Genomic DNA, 18,158 nt, shown 5'->3' on the forward strand with positions numbered 1-18,158 from the left:
GTTTTAAAAATGCCCCTTTCCAAGCCTATCCAATGTAATGATTCCTAAGCTGTGAGCCAGGGCATCCAACTGGACCACGAGAATTAAGTAACTGAAAGGTCCTGGGGTCACGGTCACACCACACGTTTAAAGCATTGAAAGTACATCATGGGTACGTAAAGTGGTATCTTAGTGGTGCACTGGCTCCCGGTGGAGTACAGGATCAGGTTTAAGGTGCTGGCTTTAACCTTTAAAGCCCTATACGGCCTAGGACCCTCGTACCTACGGGACCGCCTCCTGGTATGTCCCACAGAGGACCTTATGGTCTTCAAATAAAAAGATCTTGGAGACCCCGGGTCACAGGAAGGTTAGGCTGGCCTCAACCAGAGCCAGGGCTTTTTCGGCTGTGGCTCCGATCTGGTGGAACGCTCTGTCACAAGAGACATGGGCCCTGCGGGACTTGACATCTTTCCGCAGGGCCTGCAAGACAGAGCTGTTCCACCAGGCCTTTGGCCAAGGCACAGTCTGACCCCCTCCTTTGGTAATCCTCACAGAACTCTAGCCCAATGGTTGCCATTAATTTCATTTTGAATTGATTTTAGAACGAATTGATTTTAGAATGTATTTCAATTAATTGATTGTGATTTTATGTAAACGGTATTACTTTTATTGTTGCTAGCCGCTCTGAGCCCGGCTTCGGCTGGGGAGGGTGGGATATAAATAAATTATTATTATTATTATTATTATTATTATTATTATTATTATTATTAAATATATAATATGAACACGGCCTTGTAAGCCTAGCAACAAAGGAAGCTACCCTTTACATCTTTGCATCATGTACCGCACTGGCCTTGATACCTTCCAACCAGCTGTTACTGGTGACGGGCAATTCTGTTCTTTCTACACTTGGAGTCACAGGAGTGATGCATCACTCCCGAAGAAGCCAAATTTTTGAGAGACAACAGATCTGGGTTTGACTCCTTGCATGTACCTGCGCGTTCTAGTACTGATCCAGCCTGAGTCCTGCCTAACCTTTATAAAGTAGAGGTGGGGAGACAAAGCGTAGTAGGGATGGACAGGAACTCTTCCACCCAATCTGTTACTTAATAATAATAATAATAATAATAATAATAATAATAATAATAATTTATTTGTACCCCGCCCATCTGGCTGGGTTTCCCCAGCCACTCTGGGCGGCTTCCATAGAAACCAAAAATACAGTAAAATATCACAGATTAAAAACTTCCCTGAACAGGGCTGCCTTAAGATGTCTTCTAAATGTCAGGTAGTTATTTATCGCTTTGACATCTGATGGGAGGGCGTTCCACAGGGCGGGCGCCACTACCGAGAAGGCCCTCTGCCTGGTTCCCTGTAGCTTTGCTTCTCGCAATGAGGGAACCGCCAGAAGGCCCTCGGCGCTGGACCTCAGTGTCCGGGCAGAACGATGGAGGTGGAGACGCTCCTTCAGGTATACTGGACCGAGGCCGTTTAGGGCTTTACAGGTCAGCACCAGCACTTTGAATTGTGCTCGGAAACGTACTGGGAGCCAATGTAGGTCTTTCAAGACCGGTGTTATGTGGTCTCGGCGGCCGCCCCCAGTCACCAGTCTAGCTGCTGCATTCTGGATTAGTTGTAGTTCCCGAGTCACCTTCAAAGGTAGCCCCACGTAGAGCGCATTGCAGTAGTCCAAGCGGGAGATAACCAGAGCATGCACCACTCTGGCGAGACAGTCCGCGGGCAGGTAGGGTCTCAGCCTGCGTACCAGGTGGAGTTGGTAGACAGCTTCCCTGGATACAGAATTGACCTGCGCCTCCATGGACAGCTGTGAGTCCAAAATGACTCCCAGGCTGCGCACCTGGTCCTTCAGGGGCACAGTTACCCTATTCAGGACCAGGGAGTCCTCCACACCAGCCCACCCCCTGTCCCCCAAAAACAGTACTTCTGTCTTGTCAGGATTCAACTTCAATCCATTAGCCGCCATCCATCCTCCAACCGCCTCCAGGCACTCACACAGGAGCTTCACCGCCTTCACTGGTTCTGATTTGAAAGAGAGGTAGAGCTGGGTATCATCTGCATATTGATGGACACCCAGTCCATCAATAGCACACCCTAACTGTATTCCAGACATTTTTCTCTTGTGAGGGGTTACTTCCAGTTTCAGACTCAAACTGTAGATCAGCTACAACATTCTCTATGGCAAAAAGTGCAGGCAAAGCCCAACTCCCTACCATGTCTGAACTTTCTCTCAGGTTAATAATAATAATAATAATATAATAAATAATAAATTTTATTTATATCCCGCCCTCCCCAGCCGAAACCGGGCTCAGGGCAGCTAACAACAATAAAACAGTACAACACAACACAACACAACACTCTAAAATCATTCATTATAAAATTAATTAATTCAGGCCACTGGCAACGATTGGGCCAGAGCTCCGCGAAGATTGCCGAAGGAGGGAGTCAGGCTGTGCCCTGGCCAAAGGCCTGGTGGAACAACTCTGTCTTGCAGGCCCTGCGGAAAGATGTCAAGTCCCGCAGGGCCCTAGTCTCTTGTGACAGAGTGTTCCACCAGATCGGAGCCACAGCCGAAAAAGCCCTGGCTCTAGTTGAGGCCAGCCTAACCTCTCTGTGGCCTGGGACCTTCAGGATGTTTTTGTTTGCAGACCGTAGGTTCCCCTGTGGGGCATACCAGGAGAGGCGGTCCCGTAGGTATGAGGGTCCTAGGCCGTATAGGGCTTTAAAGGTTAAAACCAGCACCTTAAACCTGATCCTGTACTCCACCGGGAGCCAGTGCAGCTGGTGTAGCTCTGGGTGAATGTGATCCCGCGGTGAAGACCCCGTAAGGAGTCTCGCCGCGGCATTCTGCACCCGCTGGAGTTTCTGGGTCAGTCTCAAGAGCAGCCCCACGTAGAGCGAGTTACAATAATCCAGTCTGGAGGTGACCGTCGCGTGGATCACAGTGGCTAGGTCAGGGCAAGAGAGGTAAGGAGCCAACTGCTTAGCTTGGCGGAGATGAAAAAATGCCGCCTTTGTCCTAGGTGCAATCTGCACCTCCATGGAAAGGGAGGTGTCGAAGATTACACCCAAACTCTTAACGGACGGTGCTGGCACTAATTGCACCCCCGCAAGAGATGGGAGGTTAGTACTAGAGATGAGAAGGCCTGGGGGGGGGGGAAGCCAGAAAAATTGGGAAAACCCAAGCTTTTCCCCAGTTTTCCCCAAAGCTGGAATATTTTACACACTTTTTTTCAAATTTTTTTGGGGAAAATGGCTTTGGGGGGAAAACGGGGATGGGACGCCCCCCCATTTCCCCTCCTAGGCCTTCCCATCTCTAGTTAGTATTGATCCTACAACGGCAGCCTATAACTAGTCCTAATGATTTTCCATCCTATATACATAAAAATGTAATGCTGTCATCAGGCAGCCCCCATTGGATTTGTGGCACTGCATCACAATCCCGGATTTGCACGAAGTCAGGGTGACATAAGGGAGTAAAAGAGAATGCAACCTGTGAGCATGGCATGGGAATGAGAAGGGAGAGACAGTGATGTGGGGGGGGGGATAGCGGTTTTAAATAACAGCAGAGGTTTGAATAAGTGGGAACCGAGAAAACTGGGAGGGAAAAAGTGATAATCTTAAACAGTGGCAGAGGTCTGAGTAGAGTGAGTAAGGAGCGATGGCAGTTTAAAGCAAGGTTTGAGGACCCTGAGAAGGGGGCTGGGTTCTGTTGTATTAACTTTCTGTGTTGTGCCCATCTCAGCTATTTCTCCTTTTTAAAACTGGTTGATCTCTCTACTCCACTTTACTCAAACGTCTGTTGTTGGGTGAACAGTGAAAAATGAGAAACACTGAAGGGGGGGGGCTGACCAATGAGGAATTTATCAGCAAATGGCAGAAAACCATGGCTAAAAAAGCCACCTCTATTGGTCTGTCAGCCCCCCCCCCCAACTGTATTACCTGGGTTATGAAGGTGCCCAAAAGATGTTAAAGCAAAGATTATGGGATAATACACACAGTGACTTGCGATCTCAATCACACGCAGTCTGTAGTCCGCTGGCAGTAGGGCATGTCTTTAAGTTAACATCTTACATTAAAAACCTGACAGTACCAAACTATCGAAGGCTTTTCACCAAAGCCAGACTAAACGTCTTTCCTTCTGCAGTGTTGGAAGGCAGGTTGAGAAGAGTTCCCTACCAGGACAGACTTTGCATGTGTGCTCAAGACATCGATTCCATAAAACATATTTTGTTGCACTGTGCAAAATACGAGCAAGCCAGGGCTGAACTGATACTACCCTTGCTGGTACTTTTCCCGGGAAAATCAGAGGCTCACTATGTCAGGTTCCTATTGGAAGACCGGACAAATGCTAGAACATTAGCAGTGGCAAAGTTTTTATCGGTGGTTGCAAGAACCAATGATCCCTATATTCTGAACAAAATGCTTGTTTAACCTGGAGGTAGGCTGTATGAATTGTGTATTGCTTTGTAACGATTTTTTGGGGTCTCTGGACCGTAATAAAGATTGTTGTTGTTGTTGTTGTTTAAACTTCTCCCTCCTCCATGACTCAGCGGCATCATGTGAGAGAGATAAAGAATGCACAGCCCTCAAATATTCCATAATACCTTCCCACAACCATGGATTTCACTCTTGGTACCGTGTGTCGCCTACAACAGGAAGTTCCAGATTCAATGTAGAACAGATACTTTATTAACAAGCAAACATCCACACATGTACAATATTCATCAGTTGAACTTAACATTCTCTGATTGAGCTGACAGCCTTAAGAGTCTATTCAACATAAAGATACAGTAACAGACATCAGCTTGGAGTGCATGCGCCAAGGGGACTGCAGAACAGAGGAGAGGGGGAGGCACAGAACTGGAGGTGGTCTGTGTGCAAGGGAGAGCAAGGAGGAGGGAGGGGAAAGGGAGTGCAGGTGCCAATGGTGTGTGAAAAGGGGGCTGCACACTAGAGGAGTGGATGTGTGTAAAAGAGTTGAGAAATGCAAGGGAAAAGGCAGTGCAAAGGGGGTTACAAAAAAGGGGAAAGTGGGGCTGAAGGGAGGGATGCAGGCTTCATATTTGGGTGGAAGGCGAAAAAGGCGCTTAGCTGCAATGTGTGGGCATTGTTTGTGTGCAGGGGGCTGCACAAAAGGGGCAGGGAAGGTGCAAAGTAGGATTGCAGAAGAGAAGAATGGGCTTCAGAAGGCGAATGGTTGGGTGAATAATGAGCTTCCTAGTTGCATCTCTAGGGAGTTGATATGGGGGGGGTGGTGGCAGGGGGTGGTTGACGAGCAATGTGTGTGTGCATGTAAAGTTCCTTAGACTTGATTACTATTTCTGTGGGTCTCATCCATGCATCCATGGAGATATTGGAATTACGGTATTTCCACGTGAGTGGGAGGACTGAAATTTGGTACACATGTAGTCCAAAAGCGGAACACTTTTCGGACCTCTCCCGAAAAGCGGACCTGCTGTGTAAACCAGGATGTGCAGCCCTCACGGCAAACTGAAATTTAACACACACATCTCCTGAAACACACTGGTTATATCAAAAAAGACTGAAAGAGGACATTTCTACATCTCCCTTAAAATGAGAAGCATGATTTTTATCTCCCAGTATAGGGCAAAATGCATGCTCCTTTACTAGGAAGGGGATATCTGAGACATGCCAATTTTAAGTCAGATAAATCTAATTCAGATTTTCATTTGCTCTTTGAGGTGGAGGCGTGCCATGCAGTTGGAACGATGCCCTCTCAATGAGGCATTACTGACTGCTGTCAATCAATGGGACAACGCTATTTTGATTTAATTAATAAAAATCTTTGGGTTTAACATGTTGTGTTAAATGCTTCCCATGTCAACTGAGCACTTAACAGGTGAATCATTTAGACAACACTGATATGTTTTGGTATCGTATAATGCGCTGTGGTTAGTTGCAACCCTAATTCATAACTTCTTCCATCTTTTTTCAAAAACGCATTTGTTGCTACAGCTAGAAAAGCAGTGGTAGCCAGCAGTAGTTGGCAAACCCATAAAGGATGGAGAAACCTGCTTAGGGAAAGGAGGTGGGAACTCTTACTTCAAACCTTATTTCGCTTAATAAATGAGCTGTTTGTATCTGGGCCACTGGAAGAGCAATGAAGTGCTTCACTAAACTTCTCCCGCCCACCTCCCCCTCACTGATAGGAGATAGTCATATAAATACCTTTACTATCATCTGAGAAAGCAGAAATACAGAAAAGGGGCCTAAAGGATATAACATTATGTGTCAGGTGCTCTACACTAAGATGCAACATTGGGGGAAATTTGCTGGGTCCACTGGTGTGAACTATCCAGGACAACTGCTTGGAGAGGAAAGAGGAGGTGTGCTCTCCACTGTGTGTAGGCCCAGGTGGCTGGGCTGGTGGGGTAGGCAGGAGGTGGCATAGGGGGCACAGTGGCAGAGCACACTTGAGCTTCTCTGTGCTGTGCTGAGAGAAAGGATGTCCTTTTCACCCAGCCCAACCACCAAAAGGTCTTCTCATGGCTCCCTGCCCCTGCTTTAAACCAAAGGAAGCGACAAACCTGCTTTCTGCTCACCTACTCCTTCCACTGTTTACCATCTTGGATCTGAGTTAGCATTGCCTAAACTTCTCCCAGCTTCTCTGTCTCAGAACAGAACTTCGGAGGCAGCAGTGACTGGTTGGAAGCACCCAGAATGAACCACGACTGGTCCTGGGACACTAAATTGGGGCGGGGGGGATTGAAGCGCTTGCAGCGGATTGGGTGTGGCACTGGTCTGTTTTCAAAAAGTGCACTAATGCTCTTTTGCTCTTGGGTTGGCAACTGACGCTAGAGGTCTTCAGTTAATCCTTTGTATATAATACACCCACCTAATCTCTGCAGTCTGCAACTTCATCTAATGTTAGTTGTGACAAGCAACATGTCAAGATCACATTACATAACCATCAGATTCCAAAAACACATGAGGACACTATGCATTGTCACCAACTCTGTTCCTGGATCTGCTCTTGGAAGAAAGCAATTTGGGGCAGGGGAGGAGCTCTTTATCAAAGGCAAGGCAACCAGAACGTCTCCGACGCTGGGCAGGAGTTGCTGTTCTTCTGCCAACACTGGGCAGGAGTTGCTGTGCTTCCAGACAAGAGGAACTTGTGCTGGAGCTTTCTTTTCCCTCTTCCCTCCCCTTACTTTTTCCTCGTGTATCATGTCTTTTTAGATTCTGAGCCTGAAGACAGGGACTGTCTCAATACTGATTTTTGCCATTCTGAGAGCCTTTTTGACAAAAGGCCAGGGCGTGAACGTCTTAAAGTGAGTTAGTACAAAATAAAATGAAATGTACTTATTAATTTATACAGATTAAATGTTCACACAGCAGAGGAAAAATGCATGCTCAAGGGCATCAGAATGGCAGGGCTCTCTGTAGAACTGGGCTACGCACCTGAGTGCTACAGTGAACAAGTTGCTGTGAACCACACGCATCCAGGTTTAGCCATTTTAAGTCTTCATGCAGCAGAAATAAGCGCAGGGGGTGGGAGGAAATACGAGGCCCCCGCTCCATGTTTGCTCATGCTCCTTCATGCATATTGAAACAAGCAGCCAGGTTTAGAATGGGGTCAAAATGGCTACAGAGGGTGAAATCTTGCTTTGCAGAAGAGCCACCACTGATAAATAATCCTCCGGTAAATACATGGCGTAACCGTATAGAGTTCTCTGTGCACAAATAGAACGTTTTCAGTTAATACTGCAGCACTTGCTAAAACGTTAAGGTAATTTCAGCCGTGTATATGAGTAAACAAGTGCTGCTTTCCATTTATGCAATACTGGGCTGTATGGCATGCTACCAATAAGCAGTTGCTACAAACTTTCCAAACTGAATCAACTCCATTTTTTTCCCTCCCGAGTAAGAAGACCTTTGCCTTCCAACAGGCAAGTCCACTGAAATATGCTTTTACAGACTGCATACATAAACTTTGTGATTTTAATCTTTCAGAGCTCCATGTTCCCAGCCATCATCTTTTCACCTAAATGATCATCTCTATTAAGAAAGACGCATTGGATTTTAGGTTTACTGTCCTCTCTCATCTCTAGTGTTATATTGAACCGACTAATTCCAGTATTGGGACTCACAGAAGACAGCTCAGTCTTTGACAAAGCGCTTGGTAAAGTGCACGCCAGGTCTGAAATGAAATAGCCCACCCAGCTTCTCATGAATGCCCCGTGACTCACAACCAGTATGTTGGCATCCAGTATTTCAGCACCTCGGTCGGAATTAAATTCCAGTCTGTTATGGTGGTTGGTCAATGAGCTGCTAGAACTTCCACTTGCCATTTCTGTGCTACTTCCTTCTGTCTCGTCTTCAGCTTTATTTTCTGGACATGCTTCTTGGGCAACAAGACAGCAAAGGTGTTCAAAAAAATCCTTGCCACGTGCTTTTACCTAAAGCAAGGGGGAAGGACAGAGTAAAGTGATTGCAAATTATTTCAAAAACGCTTTACCCTATTAAGGGACACTGTTTGCTTCTTTTGTGCCAGGCCCTGTATCACCTGTCCCTCCTTCCTTCTTTTTAAAAGTTAACTTAAAAAACATACAAACTTTTCTTTCAGGGTGGTTGGTTGCACTGCAACACACAGTGCCAGCCACATGCAATCTTAAGTTGCTTTCTAGTTGTGGCACATGTTGTATTGCTCTGTGGTTACTTCCTGCAGCCAATCAGAAGCTGCGCTTTGGTTTCCAAACGTTTATGGAAGTCAAACGGACTTCCAAAACGAATACTGTTCAACTTCCAAGGTACGACTGTATCGACTTGCATACAAAAGAGCGAAAAACATGCACACAAACCATAAAAGGGACTTTGTGGGGTGACTTTCTGTATATGATAGAGCTCATCTTCCTAGGCATTTTGGTATATGTTATATTTATGCCACATTCTTTGAGGCTAAGTACTATCTGAACCAGGCCAACTTCTCTGAATGGCAACTAGAGACCCTTCAGAGATGCTACCATTCTTTGGCATTAGGCAAATTCCACTAAATAATAGTTCTAGTGAGATAAAGGCTGGACTTGCAGTATGAAGATATATACTACTGATACTGTATAGAAAAGTTTTTGCATGACAGCCAGGTATAAGTAAAGGTAAAGGAACCCCTGACCATTAGGTCCAGTCGTGACCGACTCTGGGGTTGCGGCGCTCATCTCGCTTTATTGGCCGAGGGAGCTGGCGTACAGCTTCCGGGTCATGTGGCCAGCATGACTAAGCCGCTTCTGGCGAACCAGAGCAGCACCCGGAAACGCTGTTTACCTTCCCGCCAGAGCGGTACCTATTTATCTACCTGCACTTTGAGGTGCTTTTGAACTGATAGGTTGGCAGGAGCAGGGACCGAGCAATGGGAGCTCACCCCGTTGCGGGGATTCAAACCGCCGACCTTCTGATCGGCAAGTCCTAGGCTCTGTGGTTTAACCCACAGTGCCACCCACATCCCGACAGCCAGGTGTACTGGACAACAAATCACTACGAAAAGTACTGCTTACTTCTTCAAGTGTTTCTCCTCCAGGAGGTGTAAAAGACGGACACTGCTCCCCTGCAGCTTTTGCCATTGTCCTGAGATCACTCAGAGGCCTCCCTTCTGCCGCTCCATATTTCTGTAAAAAATAGTAATAGGGCTGTATTAGGTGATGGTGATGCAAATCAAGTGTTGAGGAGGCTAGAAGGCATCCCATGGGGAGAGAGCGGAGCCCTGCCAAGGTGATTTACAATAAAAGTCTTCTGGCTAGGAAAACTCTTCTGCCAAGCATCCAATATGCCTGAAAATCCAGTAAATGCCAGTTTCTACCAGGTTCTTCCCATGCCCATAAAGATATAAAAGGTAATGGTAAAGGGATCCCTGACCAATAGGTCCAGTCGTGACCGACTCTGGGGTTGCTGCGCTCCTCTCACATTATTGGCCGAGGGAGCCGGCGTACAGCTTCCAGTCATGTGGCCAGCATGACTAAGCCGCTTCTGGCAAACCAGAGCTGCGCACGGAAATGCCATTTACCTTCCTGTCGGAGCGGTACCTGTTTATCTACTTGCACTTTGACGTGCTTTCGAACTGCTAGGTTGGCAGGATCAGGGACTGAACAACGGGAGCTCACCCCGTCGCGGGGATTCGAACCGCCGACCTTCTGATCGGCAAGCCTAGGCTCTGTGGTTTAACCCACAGTGCCATCCGCATCCCTATCATAAAGATATGCAAGGCTTCCTTAAATACACACACACCAGGTTCTGTCCTGCAGAGACCAGCACTTAGGGAATCACTGCACAAAGGCGCATGCTGAGGAAACGGTTCTATCCCCTGCTGTCCTCTTCTGCATGCCCCGCTAACTCCCCTTAAAAACAGAGAAGTGGTAAGCAATGTAGGAACTGCCAACAGAGCTGCCCAGCAGGGGAAATATGAATCAGGCCTATGCTGCATAACAGAGAAGACACAAGCAGACTTAATTCATATCACTTGGCGACTCGGCTTCCTCCTCTTCTGCTTTCAAGGGGGCTTTTGCTCTTGAATGCTTCTTCTTCTTTCCATCCTTCCTTTGCTTTTCTCAGGGCATGAAGGTCCTTAGTTTGATTTTAGTGGTCTCTGTGCTGTGGAGTGTTGGCAGGCTACCTAATTACTGACTGCATACGGGTTCCTTCATTTTGACATTATTGGGGGTTACTTCTGGCACTTAACTGACATAAATTTGGCGGATGTGGATTGCCTAATTGTGGGGAGGGGGGAGGTACTGCCTTAGGTTGTTTTTTTGGGTGGGCCTTTAGATCAAATAGAAGTAAACACAAATAATAAATAGAAATAAAATACATTTCATGGCATATTTTTTTAGTTTATCATACTTTTTTTAGTTGCAAAAAACAATTCAAAGGCTATTGAAACTACCTCCAAATTATCTTCGCCCAAGAATTGGTACACTGCCATACATATTCTCATCCTATCTAAAGCCACTTTGCGCACATGAATTCTGACATGGACAGACATACATTACAGAATCACAAATGCTGAAAGAAATGTAACAGTAGAAATAATAGTTTCTGTTCTTACCCGCTCTCTGAGTCTTGCATCATATTTTACAGCAACATCTTTGCAGAACTTACTCTTCTTTAGAATTGCGTCTGTTGTCTGAAACATTAAGCAGGCAAGTCATGCTTAAAAAACACACAAATACTATGAAAGATAAAGGGCTTAAAACTTGAAGTTCAAACCAGGCAAGACAGATATCACAGAATCATAGAGTTGGAAGGGACCGCAAGAGTCATTTACTCCAACTTCCTGAAATGCAGGAATCTTTTGCCTAAAGTGGAGCTCAAACCCCATGACCCTGAGATTAAGAGTCTCTGATGCCCAACTGAGAGATATGATCCCTTCTGTTTGCCACTGGTGGCTGCAATGATTTCAGCAGATCTTGGACGGACTGCGCAAGCAGTGGCAGCATCACAACCAGATACAGTGGTGCCCCGCAAGACGAGTGCCTCGCAAGACGAAAAACCCGCTAGACGAAAGGGTTTTCCATTTTTCGATGCGCTTCACAAGACGAATTTCCCTATGGGCTTGCTTTGCAAGACGAAAACGTCTTGCGAGTCTTGCAATTTTTTTCGCTTCCCCCCCCTTTTTCTAAGCCGCTAAACCGCTAATAGCCTTTTAGTTGCTAAGCCGCTAAGTCTTTAATAGCCGCTAAACTGCTAATAGCGCTAATCTGCTAAGCCGCTAATAGGGTTGCTTCGCAAGACGAAAAAACCGCTAGACGAAGAGACTCGCGGAACGGATTATTTTCGCCTTGCGAGGCACCACTGTACTTAAAAGCAGTGGTGGTGGCACTGTAGAAATTGCAAGTAACAAGCAGGCAAATATTTCAGAGTTCCCATACAGCCCTGAACAGCTACAGCAGAAGTTTCTGAATAAACATATTGATGGGGAGGGGGAGTAGGGAGACTGGGTCCATAAGCACATGAAACTATCTCTGGCAGAATTTTGGGATGTAAGCCAACCTCCCCTTACTGATCAGGTGGCGGTGGTAACGGAATGGCAGGCTCATCTAGAATAAGAATCATTCATTATTTGATGACTTGAGAGAGAATAGGGTTGCTGCTGGCGTCCTGCCCATGATGCAACCCAACAGCCACCCTGACTAAGCTATTGGCGACTGCCTCTGATATGGCGTTGGAGGCTTCCTCTTCTGTGGTGCTGGGGAACTTCAACATTCATGCTGAGACCTCCTCTAGTGTGCCAACATGGGACTTCAGTGCCCTCCCTCCATGAGAACCAGGGATGTCTCAATAGAGTCACAGCATATATGATTGAACCTGCTTTTTTTGCCATGGAGTGGGCTAGTGGGAATCAATATATGATTAGGGAGGTGGATGGCAAGCCCGTTGCCATAGACTGTTAATTCTCTAGGGAGAGTGAGACTGTCAGCGGCAGCGCCCCCTTAAGACTGCCCAGAAACATGTGGCATGGCTGGGGCTCCTTGTTGGAATACTCTAGAAGAAACTTGTAAATGGTCTTGAACAAGTTGCTAGGCAATGGGAAATTTCCTCAGCAACAGGTGTCCTTATCAGGGCAAGTTACAGGGAACCAGGCAGAGGGCCTTCTCGGTAGTGGCACCCTCCCTGTGGAATGCCCTCCCACCAGATGTCAAAGAGAACAACAGCTACCAGAAGACATCTGAAGGCGGCCCTGTTTAGGGAGGCTTTTAATGTTTGATCCTAGTACAGTATTTTAATATTTTTGGAAGCCGCCCAGAGTGGCTGGGGAAGCCCAGCCAGATGGGTGGGGTATTAATAATAATAATAATAATAATAATAATAATAATAATAATAATAATTTATTAATTATGTGATTAACTAAGTCTGGGTCAGTGTAAATGAGTATGTGAATGAGTCAGCATTAGGTCTCTGGCCGAATGGCTAGAAAGAGAAAAAGATTATGTTGCTTTATTTGTTTTCTTTCTTAATGGCCAGTGTAAAGTTTCTGTAAATAATAAAGACTCTGAGAAGCAGAACCAAATGGTGTTTATTCCTGTAATGGGAATTTCACTAAGAGATAGCTGGAATACTGCTGATGCTATAAAGAAGTAAGAGATTCTGGAAAGCTTTTCTGTAAAAGGAACTCGGCTGCAGAAAGAAATGAAAACCGAAGAGTAGATGCTTATGCACCAACACTCCTACAGAGACTTTTCTTGCTTTGCAGAGCCAACTATAAAACTGCTCTCATGTGCCCTCATCAATGTTCTGGAGACCATGGAAAATCAATGGGACTGACCACTGGGATCACTGTGCATCTGATCAGACACAGGTGAGAACATAATATTGTGCCTACCATCACCACTGCATCTTTGTTGAGTGGCAAGTCAGTGAGTAGCATCTGGACTGAAGGAGAAGATAAGGGTACCTGGACACCTGCTGTGATAAATTTGAGAGGCACTTGGGCGATAAAATCTCTCATATTCACACAGAATTACCGTATATATTCGAGTGTAAGCCGACATTTTCAGCACATTTTTTATGCTGAAAAAGCCCCCGACTTATACTCGAGTGAGGCAGGCGGCGGAGGGACGAGTGGCCCGAAAGGAGCCCTTTCTTGCCGCTCACCACTTGCAAGGGCAGGCACAGGAGCTGCGGTTGGGAGGGATGCTGTGCCTCCTCCTTCTCTGCCTTTGCCGCTGTCAGTGGTGGAGGGACAAGCAGCCTGAAAGCAGCCCAGCTTATACTCGAGTCAATAAGTTTTCCCAGTTTTTTGTGCTAAAATTCGGCTTATATTTGGGTCGGCTTATACTCGAGTATATACGGTAGATGCCTCACAAAAACAAATTAAACTGAAATTACAGAACGTTTGATCTTGCATAATCTCAACTGCATCTTATACAAGCTTACCTGCTTTGCCCGAAGCAGATCACTTGTGAAGACATGAGTAAATTTTATGTTACTGAGATACAGGCCAGCTGCATTGGCTTGTCTGAAGCCAGTCTCTGAGAGGGGCTCATCTATACCTTGGCCTATAGGAGTCAAAATAGGCCAAATTATTAAGGAAAGCCTGTTTTACCAATCATCAACTTATATACAGACAATTTGTGCATGTATCAGGTCTTCCACTGAAATTACTGAGAATCCTTTAATGTGCAAAAACCCCACCCATGAAATCTTTGGCTTGACCCCTTAGTTTGTAGACAGAGAAAAATCAAAATTGTACTAGATTCATTCCATAGCCCTTGTCTTTTCCCAATCCCAATTCACATGTTCCAAACTCAGAGGAAATCTTGTCGGAGCAGAGAACTAGCTTTTGCTTTTGTTACATTCCTCTCAATAGTACCATATATATGAATGGCATGGTAGAATTCATGTATGCTTCTGAAAATTCCAATATGTCTGCCTCTTCCCCCTCCCACTGCTTTTCTGAATTCCACAGAGGGGGAAATTCTTATTAATTTTTGCCTACTCTGCTAATTTGAAAGGGTTCAATTGCTTTAAAATAGCTCTACACAGAATGAACACATCTGTCTGCTTGCCCAGGTAGAACTGCAATTCTCCCAGGAAGGCTAGTTATTAAATTTCTGGTTTTGAAAACTTGAAATTGGGTCACCCCAAGCTAGTCTTTCTTGTGCTCTAACCACTGACCCACAGCAGTTACATAGCTGGAGATATCCAAACGTTGTTAAATTTGTTCCTATGAAGCCTTGACTGATAATGAAGTTGTCACACAGAAAAATGACCAGATTTCAAGGTACTACTGAGCCGTGTCAGCAAAGGCACTTAAAGTGAACAGAGTCTAGAGAGAAGATAAACCCTGTTAACAATTTACTGAGGATACTAAACAAAAACAGTGTATAATTTAAGAAGGAACAGAAGTTTTTATCTTTCTTGCACAGCAGGGAGACATTCAACCAAACATACAGAAGAAAACTCCCTCAGAACTGCACAGCCAATCAGAGCATGTGCTATCTCAGCAAACACCATGCCACTTAGGTTTTAAGCAACACTTCTCCCCTTCAGTTGACTTTAACAGAATTAACCGTTTAGCTGCACACAGAATAACATTGCAACTCCAACATTTACTACAAATGAAAGATCTTCATTGGCTCCCAGTATGTTTCCGAGCACAATTCAAAGTGTTGGTGCTGACCTGTAAAGCCCTCAACGGCCTCAGTCCTGTATACCTGAAGGAGCGTCTACACCCCCATCGTTCAGCCCGGACACTGAGGTCCAGCGCCGAGGGCCTTCTGGCGGTTCCCTCGCTGTGAGAAGTGAGGTTACAGGGAACCAGACAGAGGGCCTTCTTGGTAGTGGCGCCTGCCCTGCGGAACGCCCTCCCAGCAGATGTCAAGGCAATAAACAACTACTGTATTTTACTTTTAAAAGACAACTGAAGGCGGCCCTGTTTAGAGAAGTTTTTAATGTCTGATGCTGTGTTGTTTTTAATATTCAGTTGGATGCTGCCCAGAGTGGCTGGGGAAACCCAGCCAGATGGGTGGGGTATAAATAATAAATTATTATTATTATTATTATTATTATTATTATTATTATTATTATTCATCTTGCAAATCTTCACCTGATGTTTGAAAAAATGCAGGGCGACACACAGAGAAATGATAGCTGAGACCACTCGGTGATGGACTTAGTCTGTTCTCAGGATACTGAACGGAAAAATGTTTCTGCCCTGCTTTTTCAAAAAACCATGCCCAATCTAATTAGGGCTCTGTGTGCACCGAAGCAAGCTTCTATGGGCGTTTATCAGCTGTTTAAGAAAGTGTATGTACCAAAGGGTGCCTCTGTGTTTCTCCAAGCTGAAAAGGCTTGGGAGTCAGAATTGTCTGGATCCAGCCACCCACCCGATCTGGCAAGGTACTGCATGCTGCTTGAGTTCTTTAATAGCTTTTCAGCCCAAGGAGCTGCTGGGCAGAGGCTTGAGGTACTATTTTAATACACTCAACATAAATAATCATTTGACTACACAAGACAAAGCCAAAAATATTTGCCAAAATATTTCAGCATGTAATGAGAGTGCAGAACTGAAGCTAAAGGCAATTGTGACTTGTTATGAAGCATGACTTATTACTCTTGCTGCAACAGAAGAGACACACACCTTGCAGAATCTTCTCTTTGTTGTATCTTGTTTCCCCACTGAAAGAGAGAAAATATTTTCAAAAAAAGAATTCTTATTTATGGAGACAACTTACATAACACAGAGGAGGAGGGTAGAGAGAAAGGGAAGGGGTAGAGCCATGCTGGAAGTGGCCTCACCATAAAATTCAGGTGTTTATTTTCCTTATTGGTCAAATTGAAAAAAATATGGTTCAGCAGATTGTGGCTGAAGCGGACTGAGCATACCATCTATTGCCAACCCCAGACACCAGTCAACACACAAACACACATACATGCATGCACTCCCCAAAGCACTTTTTTAAAAAAAGAAAACAAATGAATTTATAAATGCATGAACATTCATATAACAGCAGACAACCCACCTGAAGCAAGGGAATAAGGGCAAGGCTGATAACCAAGTCAATACTTAATCTCCTGCTTGCACATTTCAACAGGGAACCTGGGAGGAAGCCAGGATCATTCCTCGGCTGAGGAACATACTGCAAGCTATTTTTAGATTTATTCTGCCTCTCTTTAACAGATCTCAAAGCAGCATATGAATTATTTCCCTGGGGAGGTCACTTTGGTGCAGCTAGCACAATCCATTGTCTCTGAAGACAGATGGATGCCAACAAATGTCTGATTTTTTTTGTATTTATTGATATTATCAACAAGTTGAATGAATACAACTTAAAAACAAGATTAAAATACATTAAAATATTAATTTATGGACCTCATCTAAAGCCATTTGCACATGCAGAATGAGAGCCTACACAACACAAAACACTGTTGCTGCATGTAGGTTTTATTTGTTTTTTAGCTTATATTTTGGAAATGTACATCCAGTTTCCCCCACCCCCCGTAATTAGCATGTTTAGCATATATGTAAATCCGCCCCTCCCTCAGGTTCCCGAGAGGCTCTCTCCCTCCCCCCCCCCACCCGAGCCAAGGGCAAAGGGCGGCCGCGTGAGGGGGGCCGTACTCACTGCCGGACGACGGTTAAGCCGAACGCGGCCGGCCTCATCCTGGCCATTCGCCCGCCCGGCAGCCGCGCTCCGGACCCGCCCCTCCCCCAACCCAACTGCCGGCCGGCTTCTTCCTCCACCGCCGCGCGCGGAGATGACGTCACGCGGCGCGCCAGCCTCTCCGTTCCGGCCAAGGGGCGGGGGAGAGTTAATGGTTCCGGATCTGAGCCGGGCGGGGGGGGGGCGCAGGGTAAATACCTCAGGCCGCCCGCAGGTCACCTTCGTTGAAAGTAAAAAGTTCTGATTTTGGCAGAATAAAGGCTCGCGCTTGCTCAAGGCTAGCCCTTAATGGGTGAACAAAACCCCCGCTTTGGTTTCCCACGTGCCTCGTCCCCCCCCTCCGGGTGAAAGAGAAGCGGGCGGGAGCTCCCTTTGGCAGGGCCGGATTGAGGTTTGATGAGGCCCTAAGCTACTGAAGGTAACGGGGCCCTTGATATGTCCAGCTGTCCTTCGTCAACAACAAATGGCCGCTGTTTTGTGTGTTGAATATATGCTATATATGGAATATATGGTAATTTATGGTATCTAAAGCCTTTTGCACATGCGGAATGTAGGCACCCTATATATAAGGTAAAGGTAAAGGGACCGCTGACCATTAGGTCCAGTCGTGGCCGACTCTGGGGTTGTGGCGCTCATCTCGCTTTACTGGCCGAGGGAGCCGGTGTACAGCTTCCGGGTCACGTGGCCAGCATGACTAAGCCGCTTCTGGCGAACCAGAGCAGCGCCCGGAAACGCCGTTTACCTTCCTGCCAGAGCGGTACCTATTTATCTACTTGCACTTTTGATGTGCTTTCGAACTGCTAGGTTGGCAGGAGCAGGGACCGAGAAATGGGAGCTCACCCCATCATGGGGATTCGAACTGCTGACCTTCTGATCGTCAAGTCCTAGGTTTAACCCACAGCGCCACCCGCGTCCCTATATATATAAATGAACAAATCAGCGATATGGTAATTTATGGACCTAATAAGTATCTAAAGCCATTTGCACATGCAGAATGTAGGCACCCTATATATAGAAATGAGCAAATCGGTGATATTTTGGGGA

The 18,158-nt window shown here is 45.9% G+C and overlaps 1 protein-coding gene across 3 annotated transcripts in view; it reads right to left on the reverse strand.

Moving 5' to 3' along the window:
• The window catches only part of TIGAR (TP53 induced glycolysis regulatory phosphatase), a 30,781-nt gene extending 13,582 nt beyond the window's left edge, over positions 1 to 17,199 (reverse strand). Inside the window, exons 1-7 of one of the 3 annotated variants that reach the window (XM_083503577.1) lie at positions 17,076 to 17,194; positions 16,091 to 16,128; positions 13,885 to 14,006; positions 11,057 to 11,134; positions 9,513 to 9,623; positions 8,211 to 8,420; positions 4,667 to 7,694 (exon numbers count right to left, since the gene is read on the reverse strand). In XM_083503577.1, coding sequence (XP_083359703.1) covers positions 7,587 to 7,694; positions 8,211 to 8,420; positions 9,513 to 9,623; positions 11,057 to 11,134; positions 13,885 to 14,006; positions 16,091 to 16,128; positions 17,076 to 17,122 — 714 coding nt within the window. In that variant the 5' untranslated portion in view covers positions 17,123 to 17,194 and the 3' untranslated portion in view covers positions 4,667 to 7,586. Of the gene's footprint in view, positions 1 to 4,666; positions 8,421 to 9,512; positions 9,624 to 11,056; positions 11,135 to 13,884; positions 14,007 to 16,090; positions 16,129 to 17,075 lie in introns of those variants that run through there. The other 2 variants (XM_083503578.1, XM_083503576.1) reach the window with 2 other exon arrangements.
• Between the last annotated feature and the right edge of the window lie 959 nt (positions 17,200 to 18,158).

This window comes from Podarcis liolepis (assembly GCF_965112155.1).
Source record: "Podarcis liolepis genome assembly, chromosome: 5".
NCBI classification, from domain to species: domain Eukaryota; kingdom Metazoa; phylum Chordata; class Lepidosauria; order Squamata; family Lacertidae; genus Podarcis; species Podarcis liolepis.